The 23,054-nt window shown below is 45.4% G+C and overlaps 1 protein-coding gene across 7 annotated transcripts in view; it reads left to right on the forward strand.

Moving 5' to 3' along the window:
- The window catches only part of COL4A4 (collagen type IV alpha 4 chain), a 139,748-nt gene that overhangs the window by 86,751 nt on the left and 29,943 nt on the right, over window positions 1–23,054 (forward strand). For all 7 annotated transcript variants that reach the window (XM_066232820.1, XM_066232819.1, XM_066232822.1 and 4 more), the window contains exons 27-37: window positions 1,285–1,392; window positions 1,856–2,074; window positions 4,041–4,202; window positions 5,736–5,906; window positions 6,436–6,579; window positions 9,087–9,194; window positions 10,058–10,239; window positions 11,101–11,164; window positions 14,317–14,391; window positions 18,301–18,408; window positions 19,031–19,138. In XM_066232820.1, the coding sequence (XP_066088917.1) occupies window positions 1,285–1,392; window positions 1,856–2,074; window positions 4,041–4,202; window positions 5,736–5,906; window positions 6,436–6,579; window positions 9,087–9,194; window positions 10,058–10,239; window positions 11,101–11,164; window positions 14,317–14,391; window positions 18,301–18,408; window positions 19,031–19,138 (1,449 nt within the window). The remainder of the gene's footprint in view (window positions 1–1,284; window positions 1,393–1,855; window positions 2,075–4,040; window positions 4,203–5,735; window positions 5,907–6,435; window positions 6,580–9,086; window positions 9,195–10,057; window positions 10,240–11,100; window positions 11,165–14,316; window positions 14,392–18,300; window positions 18,409–19,030; window positions 19,139–23,054) is intronic.

Here is a 23,054-nt window from a genome sequence, read left to right on the forward strand (position 1 = left end):
GCAACCGTCTGCCAGCCAGTGAGATTTCACCACGTCATATTAGCTCGACCACCCTAGGGACCCTTTAAATATCTCCCACACGGGTCACCACTTGTGACTTCCCTGGCCTCCATCTTTCCTCAGGGCCAGGGAACCTCGGGGGGGAGGGGGGGATGCGTGCTGTACTCAATAAAGCCTTTTATTATTCCACACTTTGTGGCTCTGGCCCCCTTCCTTCCTTCTCGGCAGGGAAAAATACCTTACAATAACCTCAAAATCGCAGTGAGTTCCAACAAAAATATCTATTTTCTCTCTTATGGGTCTGCCGGTGAGCTGGGGTTCAGCTGATCTAAGAAGGTGTCTATTGACGTGGTCCCTGGCTCCAGTTCATGCTCAGGTCTGCAACATCAGGGCACTGTGGGGCCAGCATGCGCCCGTTTCATGGGATTGCAGAGATGCAAGAGGGCAGCTCAGCTGTACGGGCAGAGTGCACGCCTCTCATTGCTTCATGGTGGTCAATATCCTATTGGCTACTGCAAGTCACGGGACCAAGCCCCAGAGCAAACGTGGGAACTACACTCCGTCCAGCATTGGGCCAGGGCCAGGGCCAGGGTGTGATGTAATTCTACATCAGTGGACGGGTGCATTGCTGGTTGACAGATTGAATGTTCATTTTCACATTTACTGACACTTGGTCATCGATGGATAAAAACAGCTAATGATGACTTTCAGCAGTTTTCCCTTCATGGGACGTGAACACTCACACTTAAAATTCATGATTTGTAAGTTATTTTAACTGAGGTCTCACAGAACGTTTTAAAACACCCTCAGTTCTGCTTGCGGGTGCTTTTGGCCTGTGCTTTCTTGAAGGGCTAATGCAGTAAGGTGCAGGCAGGGGTAGGTTTCTGCCTTTACTCTGGTGTCTTCTCTTCAGGGCACACACTGGCCACCACCTCTGTCCTCCCACAAGGACCGGCCATGCTTGGACAGTTGTGTTTGAGTCCCAGTATGGGGCGGCACCAAAAGAGTCATCTGAGTGGTGCTGTTCGCCCCAGAGGCATTCAGGAGGAATTCCTTTACAGAATGGCTTCTGAGAACGACTTTAACCCAGTCACTGCCTCTGAGACACTTTCGTGGAGTTTATGACCCATAAACGGTTGTGTAACCCAAGCTAGGCCATTGCCTTTACTGCCGTCAAGTAGAAATACTCTTAAATAGACTTCACATAGGTTTTTTAAAAATCACCTTATTTTGTTCTTGCTTGATTTGTGTCTTATTGAGTCCCTGTTTGTTGTTATTTTTTAGGTCCGAAGGGATTTCCAGGGCCTCCAGGTGCTCCCGGGCCGAGGTGCTTTGATGGGCAGAAAGGTCGGCGTGGCAAACCAGGGATATCAAAAATACCCGGTCCGCCTGGTAAGGGAAGTGCTTTCCATTAGGAATGTCACTCACTTCTAAAACGGGGCGATCTGAGTAAGGAAGTGGCTCTGAGCTCCCCAAATGACGGGAAAGTGGTTTTTGTTGTTACATTAGTGTTTAGTTGTGTTTCGATAACTTTCAAGTTGTGACAATATTGTGCGTTTTCGGCTCCTCTCCCTTGAAGCATGAATTATAGGCCATTATTGGCCGATGAGGTTGTAAAAACTGCTCAGTCCAGACAGACTACTTGACAAGAGAATGCAAGCAATTAGGGAGACATCAGAGGCTTTTAGGAAATACAAAATGACAATTTATTTTCCTGTGAAAGGTGCCAAAAACAACAATACTTATTAAGTGCCTTTGTATTTTTTTTTATTTTTTATATCAAAGAAGTAGTCTTACATGCGTTATAGTTCTGTATTTCGACATTTAACGATTGAAACATTCATTGGTTGAATAGGTGCTCGTGGTGACCCGGGAGAGCCAGGGTTTGAAGGTGAAAAGGGCTCGTCCCTCGTCGGGCCCCCGGGCTCTCCCGGTCCCCCTGGAAGAAACGGTCAGAAAGGACTCCCCGGAGACCCTGCCTATGGCCACCCAGGACCCCCAGGGAAGCGAGGCCTCCCAGGAATGCCAGGAACAAAAGGGCTCAGAGGAGACCCAGGCCCTCAGGGGCCCGCAGGTATGAGAGCACACTGCCTCCGTGTCCCCCAGTCCGGCTCAGTGCTGGACCTGGTCGCTGAAGAGTGCGGCTTGCCTCAGAAATCTGCAATATAGAGCTGTCAGCCACCACCGTCCCTCCTACGCGGGCCCTGGTTCCATCTCGAACAGCCCGTGTCGCCTCGGCGTTTTGTCGGCTGTTTTCACCCCCAGAGCCACGCACTGCGGCTGAGTTAGCTCCGCAGCTGCCGGCGTCTGCCTGCCTGCTTTGGACTCGGGACAGTGCGCTAGTGCCCAGGGGCAGGGACTGTGGAACCTGCTCACTGCGCCTGCCAGGTTGATGGAGGACAGGACCGACGGACGAGGACAGGCAGCTCAGGGGCTGGAGCGGTGCGGGCAGGGGTTCAGGGAGCGCGCCCTGGAAGAGCCTGGCCCCAGCAGGGCCCTGGCGGACTAGCTGTATTATTTGGACAGCTGACCCGGTGACAGGACTTTATTCCAGCAGAGGGAGCAGGCAGGGCAGCAGGGAAGGCACTCAGGATGGCCTGGCTCCGAGTCTCCTGCTCCTCGAAAATCCCCAAGGTTCCTTCAGGACCCCCAGCAGATGCTGCCAGATTTTAATGAATGTAAAGTAATCCTGGGTCATGCGGGAGGTCATGAAAATCATCGTCATCTGGGCCCCAGGCTCAGCAATTCTGACTCATTGCATCAGAATGGCGTGAACCCCAATAGTCCAGTATAAACTTTAGCCCCTCGGGTGTGAGTGTCCAACGGTGGGACCCAGACTGGGCTTTCACAAACGGTGCTTGGTTCTTTTCTAACAGTGGATAGGTCAGCATTTCTTAGGTACCCAGGACAGAACATTATGTGAGTCAGTGAAAATAATTTTGGCCCAGGAATCCCACTGTCTCTCTTGTGAAACTGTATCTCAGGGCAGCATTCACCCGAAGAGGAAGGTTAATATGAAAATACTCTAGTACAGTTGAGCCTTGAATAATGTTGGGGTCAGGGACACCAACACCCCCCCCCCCAGTCAAAATCTGCACGCAACCTTTGACTCTCCCAAACTTAACTACTAATAACCTACCATTGACCGGAAGACTTACCAATAACATACACAGTCAGTTAACACAGATTTCATGTTATATGTATTATATAATGTACTCTTACAATAAATTAAGCTAGAAAAAAAGAAAAAATTGGTAAGAAAATCATAAGGAAGAGAAAATACACTTACAGTACTTATTTAAAAGAGCTGTGTATAAGTTGACCTGTATGGTTCAAACCCGAGTTATTCACATTAAAAGAGTTAAGTAACACACACACACACACAGAGACACTCAAAAGAAAAAATATTATTCAGCTATTAGCATTAGCAATTTAAATTATATTTGCAAAGATTACAACAAAATGAAAAACACTGGCGAATTAATATGCGATGTGAAATAATCTTAACACTTGAATGTGCCCTGTGATTACTACTTTTAAAAGGTAAACACATGAACCAAAAATATAAAGAAAACATAGAAAAATAAAATAGATTGTTTTAGTTAAAGTGGGGAATTATGTTTTTTTTTTTCCTTTCTGACGATTTTGACACCGCCTTTCCAATAATAGAAATTTGAGACATCCAGTGATGAAATATCTTACAAAATGCAAATTCATACAGCACAAATTGGTTTTGTACATATTGTGGGGATTTGATGTGAAGGCTGCTGCAATGTTAGAGGTTAATTAAAATCTGGAAGGACCACATCATTTTCCATTTGCGTAAACACTTTTTTGTGGTCTCATAACCTTATCAAGTAAATCTCTTAGCAATGCATGGCTTTTCCATTTATTTGGGACTCTCCGTCTATGAAAAGAAAATCCATTCAGAGGCTTAACTCATTTGAGCATTGAGCCAGAGTCCAAATGCTGACTTCTGGTATTGATATGCCTGAACTCTTTTATACCATTAGTGTCACAGATGAATTGTGTCATTTCAGGGACACCTGGCATGGCCGGATCCCCGGGTCTCAAAGGTCCAAAAGGAAGAGAAGGAAGTGCTGGGCCTCCAGGTATCCCAGGTCCACCTGGCCATTCGTGTGAAAAAGGCGCTCCCGGGTTACCAGGGCAACCTGGACTCCCTGGGGCTCCAGGCAGTCCAGGTAAGTGTCAGCAGGGGTCAACCACTGTGAAGGGTCTGGGCTTCAGCTGACTTGTGAAAGAATAAGCTGCCTTGTTGCTCTTTCACTGATGCTGGAAGAAGCAAGACTCTTGGGTCAGAGATGAAGAACTTTACCATTTATGGCCCAGAAAGTAGCATGAGCTTCCTCTTGGTTTGTGTCATTTCCCCACAGCATCCAGGTCTCTCAGGGGCAACATAAGAGGGATTAGATGGATGCCATGCACACATCTGGTTACTGTACCTGAGAGGAGGCAGAGCCTGAGGAACAACTGGTTTGGAGTAGCCTATGAGACAACCTGCCTTGCCTGACCAGAATAGAATGCCAGCCTGGGGTGTGAAGACCCAGGTTCAAAACCCCATGGTCGCCAGCATGAACGCAGGCTCACCAGCTTGAGCACAGGGTCACCAGCTTGAGTGTGGAATCATAGACATGACACCATGGTCTCTGGCTTGAGACCATAGGTCACTGACTTGAAGCCCAAGGTCACTGGCTTGAGCTCAAGGTCACTGGCTCAGCTGGAGCTCCCTGGTCAAGGCACATATAAGAAAGCAATCAATGAACAGCTAAGGTGCCGCAACAAAGAATTGATGCTTCTCATCTCTCTCACTTTCTGTCTGTCTGTCTGTCTCTCTCTCTCTCTCTGTCCCTCTCTCTTTTTCTTTCTCTCTCTCTCTCTCTCTCTCTCTTTCTCTCTCTCTCTCACTTAAAGGAAATAAAAATAAGATAGCTTGCCTTCTGCACTAGGGGAAGTGCTATATCATCTGTCAAAGTTGCTTGCTGCAAACGTAACCTTGAGAAATAGCTCAGGCAAAGAGCTCCTTGTATCCTTGGCATACCCAGCAAGACATGTATGTAGGAGCTTGAAGAGACCCATGTAAGAGTGTTTCCTAACACAAAGTTCCAGGGGGCGATTTCCAGTACAATCTTCATTTCACCATTCAGGTTGCTGCCTGTTACATAAATCCTATTGCATTTATCCAAAGGTAGGAATATTCCCTCTCATAGAATCAACACGAGATTGGGGCAAAACCTGCTTTATTTCTAGCACCAATAATGTTATAATAATAACAGTAATAATATTGTTACTCTGATTTCTACACTTCTCTCATCATAGTTGACAGCCTGACCACATTCACTTGGCCAGAGCTTCCGGAAGAACCTGGAAAGTTTTCTTCTTTATCCCTCCCCCCCCCAAGAGTAAACACAAACAACATTTTGGTTTTTACTGCTATCCATTTCCATTAAAAAAAAAAACCTCTTTATAATATTCATGCATCCTTATTGGGAAATATTTATTCAAGTAATAAATTTTGAAATATTTCTTCTCTTCTTTTTATAGCAGCCAGAAAAAAAATGTTTTTGCAGAATGACGGAGAGCTGCGAGTCTTATTTCAGTGGCTAAATTCTGTCTCCCTGGGCACAGGACTGACGCTTCCGTGACTGCTTGGTCCTGCCCGTGTGTGAACCCGCACTCCAGCCCTCTCCCTCCGCTGTCACTGTGCTTTGTCTCAGGTCCCCCGGGGTGGAAAGGACAGCACGGAGACGTGGGGCCTCCTGGGCCAGCTGGAATGAAGGGCCTCCCAGGAACCCCAGGGAGGCCAGGGGCAGCGGGGCCCTCAGGACCCCCAGGAATCCCAGGCCCCTTCGGGGATGATGGGCTACCTGGCCTTCCAGGCCCCAAGGGTGGGTAACAGTTTCCGGTGATTTCTCCATTGTCTAAACTTGAAATCCACTGCCCGGCCAAGCCTGTTAATAGAGGCTGCGCTGTACGACGTTCTGTTATCTGAGCCTGACTTGGTCCTTCCCTTGGGGGCACCTCCCTCCTTTTTGTCCTCTGTATTGATATTTCCAGCTGCAGAACGTTTTGGTAGATGGGGTGTTAAGGCTGTAGAACCCCCAAATACTTCTGCTCCGTGAGGTGGGTAGAACCAGGAAATTGCAGGGTCAGGGTTAATGGACTCCTAGTTTGGGTGGACCACGCCCCCTTTCTCCAGACCCTCCCTCTCACCTAGTTCCCCGAATCCACTGTGGGATTGGGACTCAGAAACCTAAGGCCTCCATTTGAGATCCATGGGGTAGGAGACCTGGCTATTACATAGCAGGAGGTTGGCAGTGGCTATTCACCTGCCATTCAAACCCAGGAGCACCAGATAAGGGAACCATGCTAGCCTTTAAACTGTTCCCCGAAACATTCGTGCTTTTATTTCATCAGGACCCCAGGGGCTGCCGGGCCTGCCGGGTTTTCCCGGAGAGAGAGGAAAGCCAGGCCCCGAGGGACGCCCGGGCAGACAGGGAGAAGTTGGAGAGAAGGGTTGGCCCGGCTTCCCGGGGGACCAGGGCATGCGCGGTGCCAAAGGTAAGTGCACCGAACAGCACAGCGATAGGTTTCCGGTGCTTGGTCAGAACCCACATATATGAGATCTGAAAAATACAATGGACCCCCCCTGCAGCTTGCATCCCTCCGCTCCCTTTCAGTTCTGTGCTGTTGGGTTTAGAATTCTAGAAAACAGATTCATTTTCCTTACCTCTCAATAACATATTCCATAACGCTGGGGTGTAAATGAAATGGCTCTGTGAATAGAAGAAAATTAACAAGTGCTTTAATTTATAGCTGTGGAATTTCAAAGAACCTTCTCACCTTTTAGGAAGGGGTGCAGGCAGGGATCTTGGTTCCCAAATTCTGTTCCAATTCTTTTATGAAAAAGAGTTAACGTTTTATTTATTTATTTATTTTGTAAAGAGCCAGATATATAAATATTTTAGGTGTTGCAGGCACTATGGTGTCTGTGGCAGCCAATCCCCTCGGCCTTTGTAGCAGGAAAACAGCCGTTGTCAACATGTACAAAGAAGGAATATAGCTGGGTGCTAATAAAATTTCATTTGTGGAGGTGGAAATTTGAACTTCATTTTCACATGTCATAAAATATTGTTCTTGCTTTGAGTTTCTCTCCCAATGACTTAGAAGTGTAAAAGCCAATCATGGTTTGTGTATTGTACAACTGGTAGTAGGTGGGATTTGGCCCTTGGGCTGTAGTTTGCCAGCCTCTGAAACAGAATGAGTTCACTTTCATCTGGGCTCTGAGTTGAGCCTCCCCAAGCTTCATTTAAAATAAGAATTTTCATCAAAAAATTATTGAATGTCAACTGTAATTGAAAAATAAAAAAAAACCCAAGATTTTATTAGTATAAAAAAATAAAAGTTTTAGGCCCTGGCTGGTTGGCTCAGCGGTAGAGCGTCGGCCTGGCGTGCGGGGGACCCGGGTTCGATTCCCGGCCAGGGCACATAAGGAGAAGCGCCCATTTGCTTCTCCACCCCCACCCCCCACCTTCCTCTCTGTCTCTCTCTTCCCCTCCCGCAGCCAAGGCTCCATTGGAGCAAAGATGGCCCGGGCGCTGGGGATGGCTCCTTGGCCTCTGCCCCAGGCGCTAGAGTGGCTCTGGTCGCGGCAGAGCGACCCCCCAGAGGGGCAAAGCACCACCCCCTGGTGGGCAGAGCATCGCCCCTGGTGGGCGTGCCGGGTGGATCCCGGTCGGGCGCATGCGGGAGTCTGTCTGACTGTCTCTCCCCGTTTCCAGCTTCAGAAAAATACAAAAAAAAAATAAAAATAAATAAAAATAAAAATAAAAGTTTTAAAATCACTGGTTTAAATGTTCCCAAATCACGTTAAATATGTACTTTTACCACTTAGCCATGAGTCTGCCGTGAGTAAAAGTAACATTTCATTTCCAGTGTTGAGAATGAATACTTGTCAGTTTTTAGAAATAACGTAAAACCATAAAGCCCTTTGGGCAAATAGTCTCATAGTTAATTCAAGTTACTTTTACTTCTCAGTTGATTGATTCTACTATTATTTTGTTTTACTAGCCTGTAAATTATTTATGTGGAATCAAGAAATTAGAGTCACTCTTTGCTTGCAGAGATAAATGATGTTTGCTGTGCTATTATACTACTAAACATGATCCCACTAAAAAAAGTAAGAAAATTAGATTAATGTCAGTGATATGTTGATACACTGGTTCTCCAAAGTTAAATGTAAAACAAATGTACTACTGACTTGTAGTGATTGCTGATCGCCACGGCATAAATACTCCCACCGTGGCATAAATACTGCATAAATACTCCCACCATGGCATAAATAGCCCACCGTGGTATAAACACTCCCACGGTGGTATAAATACTCCCACCATGCCGTAAATACTCCCACTGTGGCGTAAATACTCCCACCGTGGCATAAGTACTCCCACTGAGGCATAAATACTCTCAGCATGGCTGATTTAAAGCTGCCAGAATTCTTGAAGTGTTAATCATTGGCTCTCATCAAGCTGGTTGGTAAGGGCCACTCCGACACAGTTTACAACTGGACAGTATTTACAAAATCAGGCAGATAAACCATTTACTCTTCATTCTTTTTTGGAATTCTCTGTGTGGAGAACCAAGTTTAGAATAAGGGTATGTTGTCGTAATGGAAGGAAAATAATAGAGGCTGGCTAGGAAGGGGAAGCTAGGGAAAATATGAGATGGGCCGTTCAGATTGTACAGGATAAACGGATGTGTTTTAGACCTGGAACTTTTCAAGCCTGTCTTTTTTTCACTGAAGACTGAGACTGGCTTGGTTGAGTTTAGCAGATATTCACCGAGCATTCACTGTACCGCAGACCCTGTTACTGGACAAGTTGGGAGAAGTATGGAAGTATGATTTCCTTCTTTTAGGAAATCAATAGACAGTGTTGTTACTGTGCAATCCATAAACTTAAAGCCAGTTCAGGAGATTGAATGGGGGTTTGCCGACTGGTCACGAAGGGATAACGGAAGACTCATGAGTGTGATGGTTGTCTGTTTTGCTCTTGTGTAATTAATAAAAGGAGAGAGAGGACCCCCAGGAGATGAAGGAGAAATGGCTATCGTTTCCAGAAAGGGGAAACCCGGAGAACCTGGACCTCCTGGAGATGACGGACTCCCGGGACAAGAAGGTACCCACTCGTGTTTTTTAACCATACCAAATAAGGTAACTTCACAGATACTTCCCACACGCGTGTGTATCAGCAGCTTTCCCAGTGACCCTGAGACCAGGAGAGGGCATTTTTTGGACATAAATGTACACTAGTGAACTTAGGTTTTCTTCTTGCTTTTCCATGCTACAACTTAGCTAAAGTTCATATGCATTTATAGATCTGGATATTCCAAAGTAGGATTAATGACAAGATATACATCAAATACTGTTTCAGGTTTAAAGTACCCCTGGTTTGGGGGCCTAGTATTAAAATAAATAGTACAAAACACACATACACACACACACAAAAGAAAAAAAAGAAATAGCACAAAGATTGTCTAAGTGATTCTGACTGTTCTCAGATTTCAATGTTGATATGAACCCTTTGGGATTCTTCTATAGAAGGTGCATTTTGAATGGGGAGGGCTGGGCCCCATGGACCTTTCTCACTAGCGTTTGCTGGCCTGGGCCGCTGGCCTCACAGACAGGACACAGCATGGATGCTGACCTCCACTTTTGTGTTCTCTTTCCCAAGTTCACACTTAACCTACCCGAGACCTGAGTTCTTGTCCTGGCTCTCTCCTTACCTAGTTGTTAGGGGACAAACGTTTCAACTTCTCCGGGTAAGTTCTTCACTTAGAAAACAGGCATGTTCACACAAATGATCCTGTGTGCTGCTCCAACCTAGGGCATCGCAAGGCTATTCAGGGGCGGTTTCTTCTACAGTCAGGTCACGGAAGCCAGAAGCCATCGCCATGTGGTTTAGGGCAGGAGTTAGGGTTCCCAAACCCTAGTCCAAGAACTCCTCCTCACATTGGCTTCTGATACTTCCAACCCCATCAGGTGACAAAGGCAGTCCTGGGACACCAGGGAGGAGAGGGGAGCCAGGAAGACATGGGCCACCTGGACTGCGCAGAGGGGAGCCCGGTGAGAACGGGCAACCGGGGCCTCCTGGACCACCGGGCCCTCCGGGCTCACCCGGGCCGAGAGGGGTCATTGGGTTTCCGGGATTTCCAGGTGAACAGGTAAGTGGCTGCTATTCTGGGAGGGAAGCAGTAATAAAACCTTCTACTCTCAGGATGCCAAGAAGGGGTCATAATTTGCCAGTGGATGTCATCACCCTTGCCCCGGTTTTTAGAATTAAGGGGTTGGCCAAGGGAAGAATGGAGACTTCCGGAAGGCCATGGTGCAACTGTAATTTCTGATCAGTGCCTGGTTTCCATGACCTGGATGACCAAGTCACTCCACATACTCTCCCAGCCTCATTAAAAAAGCTCCAAAGGGAGTTGCCCCACGATGGCTGCTGCACTAAAGAGGCATCTGAAAAATGACCCACATTCTGGTTTCTAAGCCTGCCTAACCAGTAGAGATCACAGATTTCTCTGTAAACACGTTGACTTGGTCCTAACAATTATGAATAAAATACCCCCTGGTTTCCCACAGGGTACATTAAGTGTAGTTTCCAACTTAATATAACCAACTTAATCACAACTTCTGGAAAACATATGATATAATTTGCTACTCATCTCTTGGAATAGAATAGACTTTTAAGGTTTTTGGTATGAAATGATTTCTGATAATATTTCATTTAGTATCAACTTGTTCATTTCAAACTAAGAAATTCAAGTGATGTGTTGCAGTTACTGCCTGGCCATCAAGTATTGAGAACTGCATGCTGTACCTCTAATTCTGGAGAAGTTGTATCAACTTTTGAAAGCTAGACACATGTAGTAATATGCCTGCAATGCATGTCCAAATTTCTTTACCGCCCGCAAATTATAAACATCACATTGGTTGTGGGAAGTGATAACTGGATCGTGTCATGCCGGTGTCGTTTGTATGTGAAATCCAATTAAGGTTTTACTTCTGTTTCATTGAATTATCAGGGTGAGCCAGGTTCTCCGGGGCCCCCTGGACTTTCAGGAAGGGATGGAACAAGAGGACCTAAAGGTACAGCTTGGAAATACAGCAGCCCGCCATCAATCTCATAGTCCTGGGTGCTTGTAACCTTGTAAGCAAGCGCCTTTTGCGTGAAAAGCAAGGCACAAACAAATTGCAACACCAGGGGTTCTTTCTGGACTCTTCCAGGTAGTCAAACACTCAAGACCCAAGGCATCTCCACCTGTCATTCAGATCCAAGAGAGTACCCGATAGAAACCAGCCTCTAGGGCACATCCGGTTTTCCCACTCAGGGGGAGTCCTTGCAGCGGTCCCGGTAGTGACTGCAGCTCCCTAAGTGACAGCTCGGGGGGAATGACATCGGATCCACAGGGATTGCGCACTGTCCCCTTGGCTTAGAAGCCCCATGCCCCACAGAAGCCAGGATCTCTTCTAAGGACTCCACAGGTATGGCTTTTAGGCCAAAGCCATGACTTCTCGCCCACCAGGTCTTAGTAGTTCACTTACGAATTCCTGACCCACATGTAAAGCACCATCAGCCAAGGGATCAGCCAATATGTTTTCTTCAAAGGGCAGGTTGTAGTATTTTCAGTGTGTGGTCTCTGTCACAGCTACTCCGCTGTGCAGGAAAGCAGTCATAGACAACGCACAAAGGGGTGTGGCTGAGTGCCAGTAGAGCTTTATTTACCAAACAAATGGCAGACCTCGGTTTACCTTGTGCCTTGCAACATAAGCTCCATTCTACTTTTATTATGTTTCCAGGAAACAGAAATAGAAGGTTGACCCAAAGTCAAAAATGTCCTTCACGATTTCATTAAACCTCCATCCATATAAATAAGCAAATAAACAGAAATCAGGCTATCTTAAATTGCAACGTTTGCATAAAGCCTTTAGTATTTTTATTATTTTTCTGTGTCATTGGGCTAATATTTTTCCATGCCACTGGGTTAATATTCTTTTTAAATCTACTTTAGAATGATTTTAACTCCACTCTCTGTGAATTCACAGGTATGCTATGCAGTTATATTTTATTTTAATAGTATTTTTAAAAACCTTTAAAATGTAAAATACTAATGAATGAACCACCTCAAACATCCTCTTCCTCATTACCAGTGATACGTGCTCTCCTCTTTGACACTACATAAATGATACGATAATTGCTGTAAGAAAAAAAATCAGCTGTGTGCACACTTACTCAGAAAGAATAATAAAGATCTCTCCTTCAGAGAGGGTTACAAAGAGGGACATTTACGTCGTTGACATTTTTTAGCTTCAGGATTCAGAACGCACTCTCCTCTTCTACTTCCTTATAAATTTATTATAGTCCCTTCGCTTCTCTCAAAGAACAAACACACTTCTTACTTTCTTCGCCCTTGTATCAGGCTCCATTTGCAAGGAACTGAAATGCACCCAAGGGTCCCAAGGTATCCAGAGAAAAGGGATCTCCCGGAACCCACACTGAGGAGACAAGTTCTCCCTGACCATAAGACTAATGGAAACCTGGACTTTAGGCCAGCGGGGTTTTCTCTCTTGAGACTCTTCTGCCATTCTCCATGGTCTGTTTTCTTACTTACCTGCGTACCAGCTGGTTTCATCACTCACGACTCTCTATGTAGTGTCCTTTCGGGATCTTTCTGTATACATGTGGATTGCACTCCAGCCTGTTCCGCGTCAGGGTATGATGGTAATCTACCTCATGATCATCTTTTTGCTTTTCGCCTCAGTAACCCGCGACCTCAGATTCTCACTTTTTTTTTTTTTTTTTTTCATTTTTCTGAAGCTGGAAACAGGGAGAGACAGTCAGACAGACTCCCGCATGCGCCCGACCGGGATCCACCCGGCACGCCCACCAGGGGCGGTGCTCTGCCCCCCAGGGGGCGATGCTCTGCCCATCCTGGGCGTCGCCATATTGCGACCAGAGCCACTCTAGCGCCTGAGGCAGAGGCCACAGAGCCATGCCCAGCGCCCGGGCCATCTTTGCTCCAATGGAGCCTTGGCTGCGGGAGGGGAAGAGAGAGACAGAGAGGAAAGCGCGGCGGAGGGGTGGAGAAGCAAATGGGCGCTTCTCCTATGTGCCCTGGCCGGGAATCGAACCCGGGTCCTCCGCACGCTAGGCCGACGCTCTACCGCTGAGCCAACCGGCCAGGGCAGATTCTCACTTTTTATGTCAACTCCTCAAGGAAAGATTGGCTGGCTGGGGATAGGCCAGATTCCTATGCCTCAAATAATTACCCATAATTATGTGTAGCGCCAGATGGCGCTGTAGAAGAGAACCTTCTGCAGGGTGTGGGTGGGACCCTTTAGAAAGTGGTGTTCGTGGGCAGGTTCTATAATACTTGCCTAATTAGCTCTCTTTTTCTCTTGCAACCCTTCCCTACCCCACCATTCTGAGTCCTCCATTTACGACTGGCTCCCAGCTATGACACAAGTCCTTGTGTCTGGAAGCCTTCCGCAGCAGTGTGGAATAGCTCTGTGGGACTGTGGGAGTCTTTGCCAACAGTAGTCTTTAAATGTGTCACCTTTAGTGAAATCGTTAATAAAGTATAACTTTGATTTTGTTTTTACAAAGACACTTACGTTGAGCTTCCTTGCAGAAAGTTTGAAATGTGACTGTGGCAGTTGAACATTTCTTTTTGTTTCAAAAACACAATGTAAGGAAGTAGTCACCCCTTGCCAAGGAATTTTTTAAATACCATATTTTTTGCTCCATAGGACACACTTTTCCCCTCTCAAAAGTGGAGGGGAAAATGTCCGTGCATCTTATGGAGCAAAAAAAAAATGGTATTTTATTAAATATTTTAACACACCATTTGGTTGAGAATATTTTCTTTTCTTATTTTCCTCTTTAAAACCCTAGCTATGTCTTATGGTCAGGTGCATTTTATGGAGCAAAAAAATACAGTAGTTGCCTAAATTTGAAACTATTTTAGAAAATTAAAATATTGAAATTTACTAAGATTTATAGTTTCCCATAATTGTTATCAATTATAAAATTGTATATATGCATTTTAATACATTTTGCATCCTTGTTTCCACTTGTATTTATGTAGCAAAACAAAGCATTTTTTTTTTCAAAAATCCTCCCCTGGAATTTTTAAAGATAGACTACTATAAAGACAAATGTCACAAAAGTTATTAAGTCACTTGTATGAGACACAATTAAATTCTCTTAAATAATGTTATGTGCATTTTATCACTTTCAGGAAGCAAAGGTGACTTTGCGAGTCAGCTCGGCCCACCTGGTCCAAAGGGTGAACGGGGTAGCCCTGGATGTCCAGGTATATAGCTCCATATTTTTCTTACTAAAACAAAAAAGAATATGTTTGGTTTGAAAAATAGAACAATTACTTCTTCCTCCAAGTCAGCAGTGATGGTCTCAATATTTCCTTCCCTTTTTGCACAGTAAGATCGTGTATACACATAGCATGGCATGCCTGGCCAAGGAGGAAACCAGGATTACACACCGGAAATTCACGACTTTTTCCCACCATGGCCCCCATGACCGATGATATTGACATGACAATACAATCCCCAGATATGCCCAGATTTTGACAAAGTAGAAAATAATTTTTGAGAGCAATTAAAACCTGGACTAGTTTGCAGATCTATAATTAAAAATGGTACCTTAGCAATAACCACTCACACAGAGTATAGCTGTGGGTTTTCCATTCCAGCCCTTTCTTTCCTATATTTAGAAAAGCATACGTGAAGGCCAGTGAGGCTGGCCATTGTTACGATACCGCTGGAGACCTCAATTAGTAAATAGATCATTGACTGAAAAACAAACCAAACAAATGAAAAACCTCAGCACCAATAACAAATCCATGTTATTCAGAATGGTCCCTTGTTTATCAGGAACAAGTGATGGGTAATCCCTCAGAACAGATTGGACATACCAGTGAGTTGCTGCCCTCCAGTCGAGGAAGCTGTGGCTGGTGACAGTAGGTGACCCACCACTGACAAAGGATGCATACTCTTGGACTTAGTAATTCCACTCGTGGGAATTTATCTTAAGTCAACAATCAGACAAGTGTCCTAAGATGCTCCCACAAGGATGTGCACTGCCCGAGGAAGACCATTGTCCATCCACAGATGATTGGTTAAATAAGTTATGCCCACTGTCATCTTGCTGACAGTGGACAGGTTAGGAATCCAAGTGTGTAATTAGATGGGTCCCTTGTAAATTAAAGCATCCCATACTAATATTTTTTGGTGCATTATCTTGAAATTCTCTCTGGCAATAGCCGTGTTGCATTCCCTACAACAAAAGAACACCTGAGCAGAATGACGATGGGACATTTTATTTCTTTGTTCTTACACCACATGATCGCTCAAACGGAAGTCTAACAGAAAAACAAGCTAATACAATGGCTTTATTTCCCTCTTTCTTATAGGTCTTCTGCTGTTGATGCGGTCAGATATGTTTAGATAATATAATATTTTAATGATAATGTATAGCTTAGGTGTAACATTGGGAGGGGAAATAGTTTTGAGGTTAACATTGTAGGGGTTCATAGTCAAGACCAGACTGAGAAGTCTCAGAGAGAGAAAGTGGTTTAAGGTGAACCTCTGTGATTACTGTGCACGTGGTCCTGGCCAGTTGCTTACCGTCTCTGCAGTCGGCTTGCTCCCCTGGAAACTGGCCCTATGCGCACTGCAGGGTTGTCCAGAGGACCAAATGGGATTCCTTGAGAGCAGTGTGTAAACTGAAAATTGCTAGGCAAATGTCAAAGGTCATTGTCATCAGCAACAGCAGTCAGCAAAACATTAACAGATTTTTTTTACACTTAGTGGTATCTTTTGTGAACCCGAAGATAGTAAGATTCTGTAAACAGAAAGTAGTCTTAAGTGGGGCCCTTTTGTATTAATACTTTAATAAAAAAATAAACATAAATCTGCGTTACATTACACTTAGGCTAACTTTTTCAAGAAAATTTGCCCTCGTGGAACTTCCCTGGTCTCCTGTGGTTAGCACCCTTTAAATTGCTCCCTTTCCCATATGCTATACACTCGAGCCTAAAATTTTAAAAGGACGTCTTTATGTTATTCACCTGCTCAGTGTTAACCTAACTCTGTGATTCCCACTGATTGGAAAGAGCGGCACTGACTGTGCACGCGCCGGAGGAGGAGCCACAGCGCAGCCCGCTGCCTGTCTCAGGGCTGTGTCTGGTTGTGCGGGTTGGGGCGGGGGGTGGGGTAGGGGAGCTGCACTGACTGTGCACGCGCCGGAGGAGGAGCCACAGCGCTGCCCGCTGCCTGTCTCAGGGCTGTGTCTGGTTGTGCGGAGCAGGGCGGGGGGGGGGGGGGGGGGGGGGGGGGAGCTGCACTGACTGTGCAGGAGCCGGAGGAGGAGCCACAGCGCTGCCCGCTGCCTGTCTCAAGGCTGTGTCTGGTTGTGCGGAGCAGGGCGGGGGGGGGGGGGGGGGGGGGGGAGCTGCACTGACTGTGCAGGAGCCGGAGGAGGAGCCACAGCGCTGCCGGCTGCCTGTCTCAGGGCTGTGTCTCCTTGTGCGGGGTGGTGGTGGAGCTGCACTGACTGTGCAGGAGCCGGAGGAGGAGCCACAGCGCTGCCCGCTGCCTGTCTCAGGGCTGTGTCTGGTTGTGCGGGGGCCTCTTCTACCGCCCCCCTCCGACTCAGAGTGGAACAGCACAGATGAACTCGGAGGTTCTGTTCTTGCTACGACGGAGATCGGGGAGGCAAGCCTTTAAATACTTCAGTCCCTTCATTCGGAGATGAGAATAATGCTGCCTCCTCTTCCCTGCAGAAATGTTTTCAGGGCAAATAAAATAACACGGAGAGAGGCTCATCGATCATAAACTTGGTCAGGGAACAGGTATAGACTAAGCTAGTCTCGTTTCATGTGTGTTTTAATACATAATGACTGTTTCCGCTCCCCCTCCCCCAACTCCATGGATTTGTAAATACAAAGGCATAAAATTCCTTTGTGAATTCAATTAGCCCAGACTGTTACTTCATCCTATAACTATGACTTGTCACACATTGGAAGTCACACATTGGAAATACGCATGGGGAAACGGTCATCTCCTCTAGTCATCAAAGACATGTACATTAACGTAAGTCTGGAATATCATTTAACCCTGACTAAGTTAGCAAGAAAACAAACCAGTAAACTCCAAAGGCCTCCATGAGCGCGTGCCCGGCTCTTGGACAAGCGAGGCTGAGCGGTGGGTGGAGTCTATGATGGCGGAGTCGGTGGAGCTCCCATCCGAACCCTCCGGCAGCCTCTGTCAGGGACCCAAGGTCAACTTGTCTGTGCAGGAAGGCTGGAGAACAACCAACTATTCTTTTCTGCAAGTCGCTGTCCTGAGTAAGGGACTGTAGTAGGTCTTTTTTTAAAAAAAAACTTAAGGGACGTATCCACCAGATGCCACGTGTCCTTTTGGAATGAACCCGGCATGTACAAACTAGCTGTGAAGGATATTAAGGGGTCAGTTGGGGAATTCAAGTATGGAATGAGTATTAGATGATATTAAGGATCGTCATTAGTTTTCTTGGCCGTGATCATGTTATTTTGACTGTGTTAAGAAAACGTTATTTTTCAGACGCACCTCCTGAAGTATTCAGGGTTGGAATGCCCTGATGTCTGTGATTTACTTTAAAATACCTTGGCATTTTTAAATGAATAAAAAGACCCAGAATGTTATACTATGTTACCTAGAAATTCTTCTCCTAGGAATTTTCCTAAGGAAATAATTTAATAATAGAAACATTTATTAAAGATGTGTAAAGATCATTATGCATAGTAGCAAAGAGAAAACACTTAAGTGAGTCGCAGATAGTTGGGGGAAAAAAAATGAAATTGATTAATTTAATTTAGATGAACTCAGTAAGCTATCAGCCAGTCATTTAAAAACAATGATTGCAAAAATAAGGACACACTTGGAAAATTACTTATGACTCAATGCTAATTTTTAAAAAATCAGAATATAAAATTGTATTATTTGCACTTCGTATGCATATAAACATTGTGTAAGATGGTGGGACTGGACTATAGGTGTTTTGTTTTCTACTTTTCCTTAATGTTATCTTTTAAATAGAAAAATTGTTAATGTAAAAAAGTAAGAGTAGGAAAGAATAGCGAGAGCTCAAGTTGGAGGTTTTATAGAGTCAATGTCTTGAAGAGCAGTTGATGACTACCCAGATTTTTTTATCCTTTTTTATTTAGGGCATGTTGGAGCCCCAGGAGAGAAGGGCTGGTCGGGGGTCCCAGGGCTCAGAGGACCACCAGGAAGGCCAGGGCTGCCTGGCCCCTCTGGACCACCAGGATGTCCAGGTACCTTGAAAGGAAGCCTGGAACCTTCTGAGCACTATCTATCTCTTGGTGTATCAGAAAGAGCCAGCTTTCACTTTGACTTGGGTTCCGCTCTGGTTTTGCCATTTGCCAAACCTGTAACCTTGAACAAGTCACCTAAAGTTGCCTATTCCTTACCCGTCAGCTGGAGCCAACCTTGTCTTACTGGGTTGGTCAGGGAGTAAATGAAGCCAGCACCTATAAGGGGCCTAGCAGGGTGTCAGGTACAAAGGGAAGGCGTGACCAATAGAAGCTCCTCCCCAGCCCTTCCTGATGTACCTGCCATTCAGGGTGCGAGTTTTCTTTTCTCCTTTACATTGAAGGTAAAGATCACACATACAGCACCACACTTCCGTGGCTCCTCTTTCAGCCAATTCAGAATAAAGTGAGAGTTTAAAATCCTCATTAGCAACTAATAGCTCAAAAGTGTCTTTTCTTCCTCTGAGGTTAAGTGTGTTTTTCTCCCTTAGAGTTAGGAGGTCTAAAAAGAAAAAGTAATAAAACAGCGTTGCTGGTTAAAATGCCTCATGTACTAAGAACACAGATGACCTCCTCAGCGAATATAACTTAAGTATCATCTGCAAAACCTGCCTGTCATCCTCAGGTAATCAAGGGATGCCTGGGCCAATGGGACATCCAGGAGAAATGGGCGACCCTGGACCAAGAGGCCTCATAGGGTATCCAGGGACACCTGGTCTTCCGGGGATAAAAGGTAAGTCAAAAGGAAGCCTGACCCGTCAGAAAGATGCAGGTCAATGAGGGCAATTTCACAGTGCCTTTCCAGCACCACAGTGACGTTGCTCTTGGTCCTGGCTCCTCCGCACAGATGTCACTAGCACCTTCCTGTTCTTTCTTCAGGGCTTGAGACAGGGTTCGTCTAGTCTCCTGTCCTGCCTTGCACTGAAATGATCGTGTTACTGTCTCATATTTGGAAGGCATTCTCCCCAGTGTTTTCCATAGTGTTCACGTCCGTTCACTTATTCTCTCCCCAGATAGTTAAGCTCCTATTATGTCCTAGGTTCCAGATACTAGGTACAAGATTTTTTTTTTAAAAAAAATTTTAATTAATTTTTAGAGAGGAGAGAGAGTGTGTGTGTAAGAGAGAGAGAGAGAGAGAGAGAGAGAGAGAGAGAAGGGGGAGGGAGGAGCAGGAAGCATCAACTCCCATATGTGCCTTGACCAGGCAAGCCCAGGGTTTTGAACCGGCGACCTCAGCATTCCAGGTCGACGCTTTATCCACTGCGCCACCACAGGTCAGGCTAGGTACAAGATTTTGAAGAAAATAGACATGCTATTTATTTTAGAAAAAGCTTCATGGAGCTCATCATAGTTTAGTAGGAAAGACATATTAAATATATACCTGTAAATATATATATAGACTTATCAGTTGTGATAAATGGAAGGGAGAGAAAGAAAATTAAGATGCTATAGATGAAGTAGTATTCATTATCTTTGATAAAGAAACATTTATTCCTGGTTGGGTCTTTTGGTCTTTAAAGGTATAGTAGAGAGTTTATAATGTTGGTCTGGTTAATATAATGTAATATAATTATATGATTTATTTTAAACACATCTTTATGCCCTCCCCCATTCATCTCTGGTACTTACTCCTTTTCAGTTCATTTCTCTCATTTCAGAAAAAGTATTTTTCCCGTGGGTACTTTCTGTGTACCTCCAGCTCAGTGGTTCTCAACCTTTCTAATGCCATGACCCCGCAATACAGTTCCTCATGTTGCGGTGACCCCAAACCAAAAAATAGTTTTGGTGGCTACTTCATAACTGTAATTTTGCTACAGTTATGATTTGGAATGTAAATACCTGATATGCATTATGTATTTTCTGATGACTTTAGGTTAAGAACCGGTCTAGCGTAACAATTATATTGTATGACATTTGCTTGTTTAGAGGTCTTTCTCACCAAGTAGAACATGATTTTTTTAAAAGAAAGGGCTATTTTTATATCCTTGGCACTCAGTTGATACCAAATAAGTCCATTGGTTGGTTATTGTATTTTTTAAATTTATGAATACATTAAAACATGAAGGTAGTGGACGAACGGAAGGATGAACAAATGAGCTAGTAGCTACAAAAATGAAGGTCTCCACCTCAATCAGCAGTTGCAGGTACAGACCTTACCTGGTAGATCTATGTAACCAGGTTCCCACTGTCTCCTCTTTCTTCCCTCTCCTTCCACTTGCCTGTGCTGATCGACTCATACGTACATTAAGTTTTGGTAAAATGAAAGGTACCTCCCCTTGGAAGAGTTGGGAATCCTTTCCTTTGGCTTTAATCATATTATTGTTTTGAAAATCTGATGGTTTTCCACACTCCCACCTCTTCACTCATCAGAGAACTAGCTTTCAGATAACTGCGGCTTTCTAGCCAGTAGTAATGTGATGTGTCACCTGGAGCAGTTCTGCAGAGAGGGAAGCCTTCCATGTTAAAAGGTTGGTACGCAGGTGTTTGTAGGCAGCCAAATAACTTGATGCGGAAGGCTCTTATCACAAGACTTCTTGGTATTGCTTTTCTCCCTCTGCCTTGGCATTTTCAGTAATGTGTAGCCCAGTGGATCTGTGATCAACGTAAGGCTTCAAGCGAAATGAGAACGGTGTTATTTGAAGAGTTCCTCTGATGTTTGTGGCCGTTCCCTGCACCTATCAATCCCTACAGCCCTGCTGGGTCTTCTCTCACACTTTTGTGGATGTCTGTCAGGAAGATGATTTAACCTCACCACGCCTGTGGCATTCCTGAGTCCTCCCGTCCTTCTGACTCAGTCAGACAGCCAGGACTTCCGAGTGTCTGGGTGCCCTAACAACATATACACCCAGTTTGCCTAAAACGACAAAGCTCCACTTACCATGGTTGATTCTCCCTTTCCTTCGATTAGTTTGCCTTGATGGCATTGCTTCACGATGATATGTTATTTTACAAAACGAATAGCCAATGAATCGGATCAAATAGCCCACTTACTTACTTGAAAGGCAGTCCTACAATCACATAAGTCTGTGCTTTGAAATGATAAGTCAGTTGAGAAGAGAAGGTGAGGACATAAATATGATATATCCAGCCCAAGTATTCACGCCAGGGGGCAGACGGGTGTGGCAATGTGCCTCCTGACCACGCGGTGCCGCTGTTTCACTGCGAAAGACCCCGGTGAACAGCCGGCTTGGGGGGGGGGGAGAAACACAACAGTGGGAACACGTCCCTAAAAATTAAACCGCCGACCATATAAACCCACTGTTGCACTTTATCCCGCTGGCATAAAGACGAGGCGCACGCCAGCAGAAACACTTTGAACTGAGAAACTAAATATTTGAAGTATGTGCTAAAAAGTCGAGGGGCCTGATTTTCTTGTTTGAACAAACCAGCTGCTGAACTCGAAAAGTTGTTTGCTCTGCTAGCACGGGCCATATGGCTTCTGAGTCCTGCTTGTGTTCGTTCAGACTGAAACTTTAACTTAAACATATGCTAAACATGGCTTGAGTCCTAAATTTAAATTTTCGACTGCACCAGCCCTCTACGAGGAAGATGGTTCCTTGCTGGGTATTCACGTAGGATCGGAATAATGGGAATCGAAAGACCGTTCTGTGGCGTGACAGTGACTGTCAATAATGTGGATTGAGTTGTTTTGTTTGGTGGCAGGTAAAGTATTTCATAAAAAATGAAATACCTTAGAATATCTTTTACCAGCCAAGAAATGCCATGTACCTTAGACTGTGAGAATCGCAGGCACATCCTCCCCCACCCCCCTTTTTAGGACTAGCGTTCCCCTCCTGCCCCACGCCCACAGAGATTGTTGCTCTCTGGCTCTGCATGGTCTCACTCAGTGCCTGTCACTCAGTACCTCCGGGGACTGGCGCTCCGTGGGTCAGGGGACCGTGTCTTAGGCTCCTGCGCAGTCCTTCAGAAGGCACCCATGAATATTCCGAATTTAAAAAAAGTTAAATTGTATTTCAGAATCTGTTTTGATCAGTTTTCAACTTTGCTCAGCCATTATTTCTAGTCATCAGGTAGGTCTCTCTTTGCCAGGGTAACCAGCTGCCCCAGGTTGCCTGGGACTGAGGGGTGTGTCAGGATGTGGAACTTTCTAGGCTGACACTGGGAAAGTCCCCCTCCCCAAAAAAAGCAGGGACCAGTTGGTCCCTTCATTAAAAGTATAAACTGTGTCGAGGCCTGTGGGGATACAGTCGTGCGTTCAGGCCCTAGGACAGAAGGGAACCTTAGAGTGGAACTCTGACCACAAGGGGTCTCCTGGCTAACACATGTGGAAGCTAGGGTTCCATTACAGCGGTGGGAGTGGAGGTCGGATCCTCTAGTGCAGGCAGAGCCCCGTCCTGGGAGGGCCGCGTGACGCAGCCTTAAATGATGACTGTTAGCAGGAGGATACCCACAGAAGTGAGTAAAAATCCTCATTACTCAGGAATGTGCTTTGTTAGCCTAATTGCCTCTCATCTGCACTGTATCTGTTTTATGCATGAACAGCTCTGATTTAGAGATGGGATTGATAAAGGGCTTTCAGTAAAAAGGAAAAATAGTCCTTAAAACCTTACCCAGATGTAGGGAGATAACACTGGGTCAGATAAGGGGCGGCCAGTTCAACAAGGGCGAGGGGCTGGGGCCATGGTGGG

Source organism: Saccopteryx bilineata, chromosome 5 (genome assembly GCF_036850765.1).
Source record: "Saccopteryx bilineata isolate mSacBil1 chromosome 5, mSacBil1_pri_phased_curated, whole genome shotgun sequence".
NCBI lineage: Eukaryota > Metazoa > Chordata > Mammalia > Chiroptera > Emballonuridae > Saccopteryx > Saccopteryx bilineata.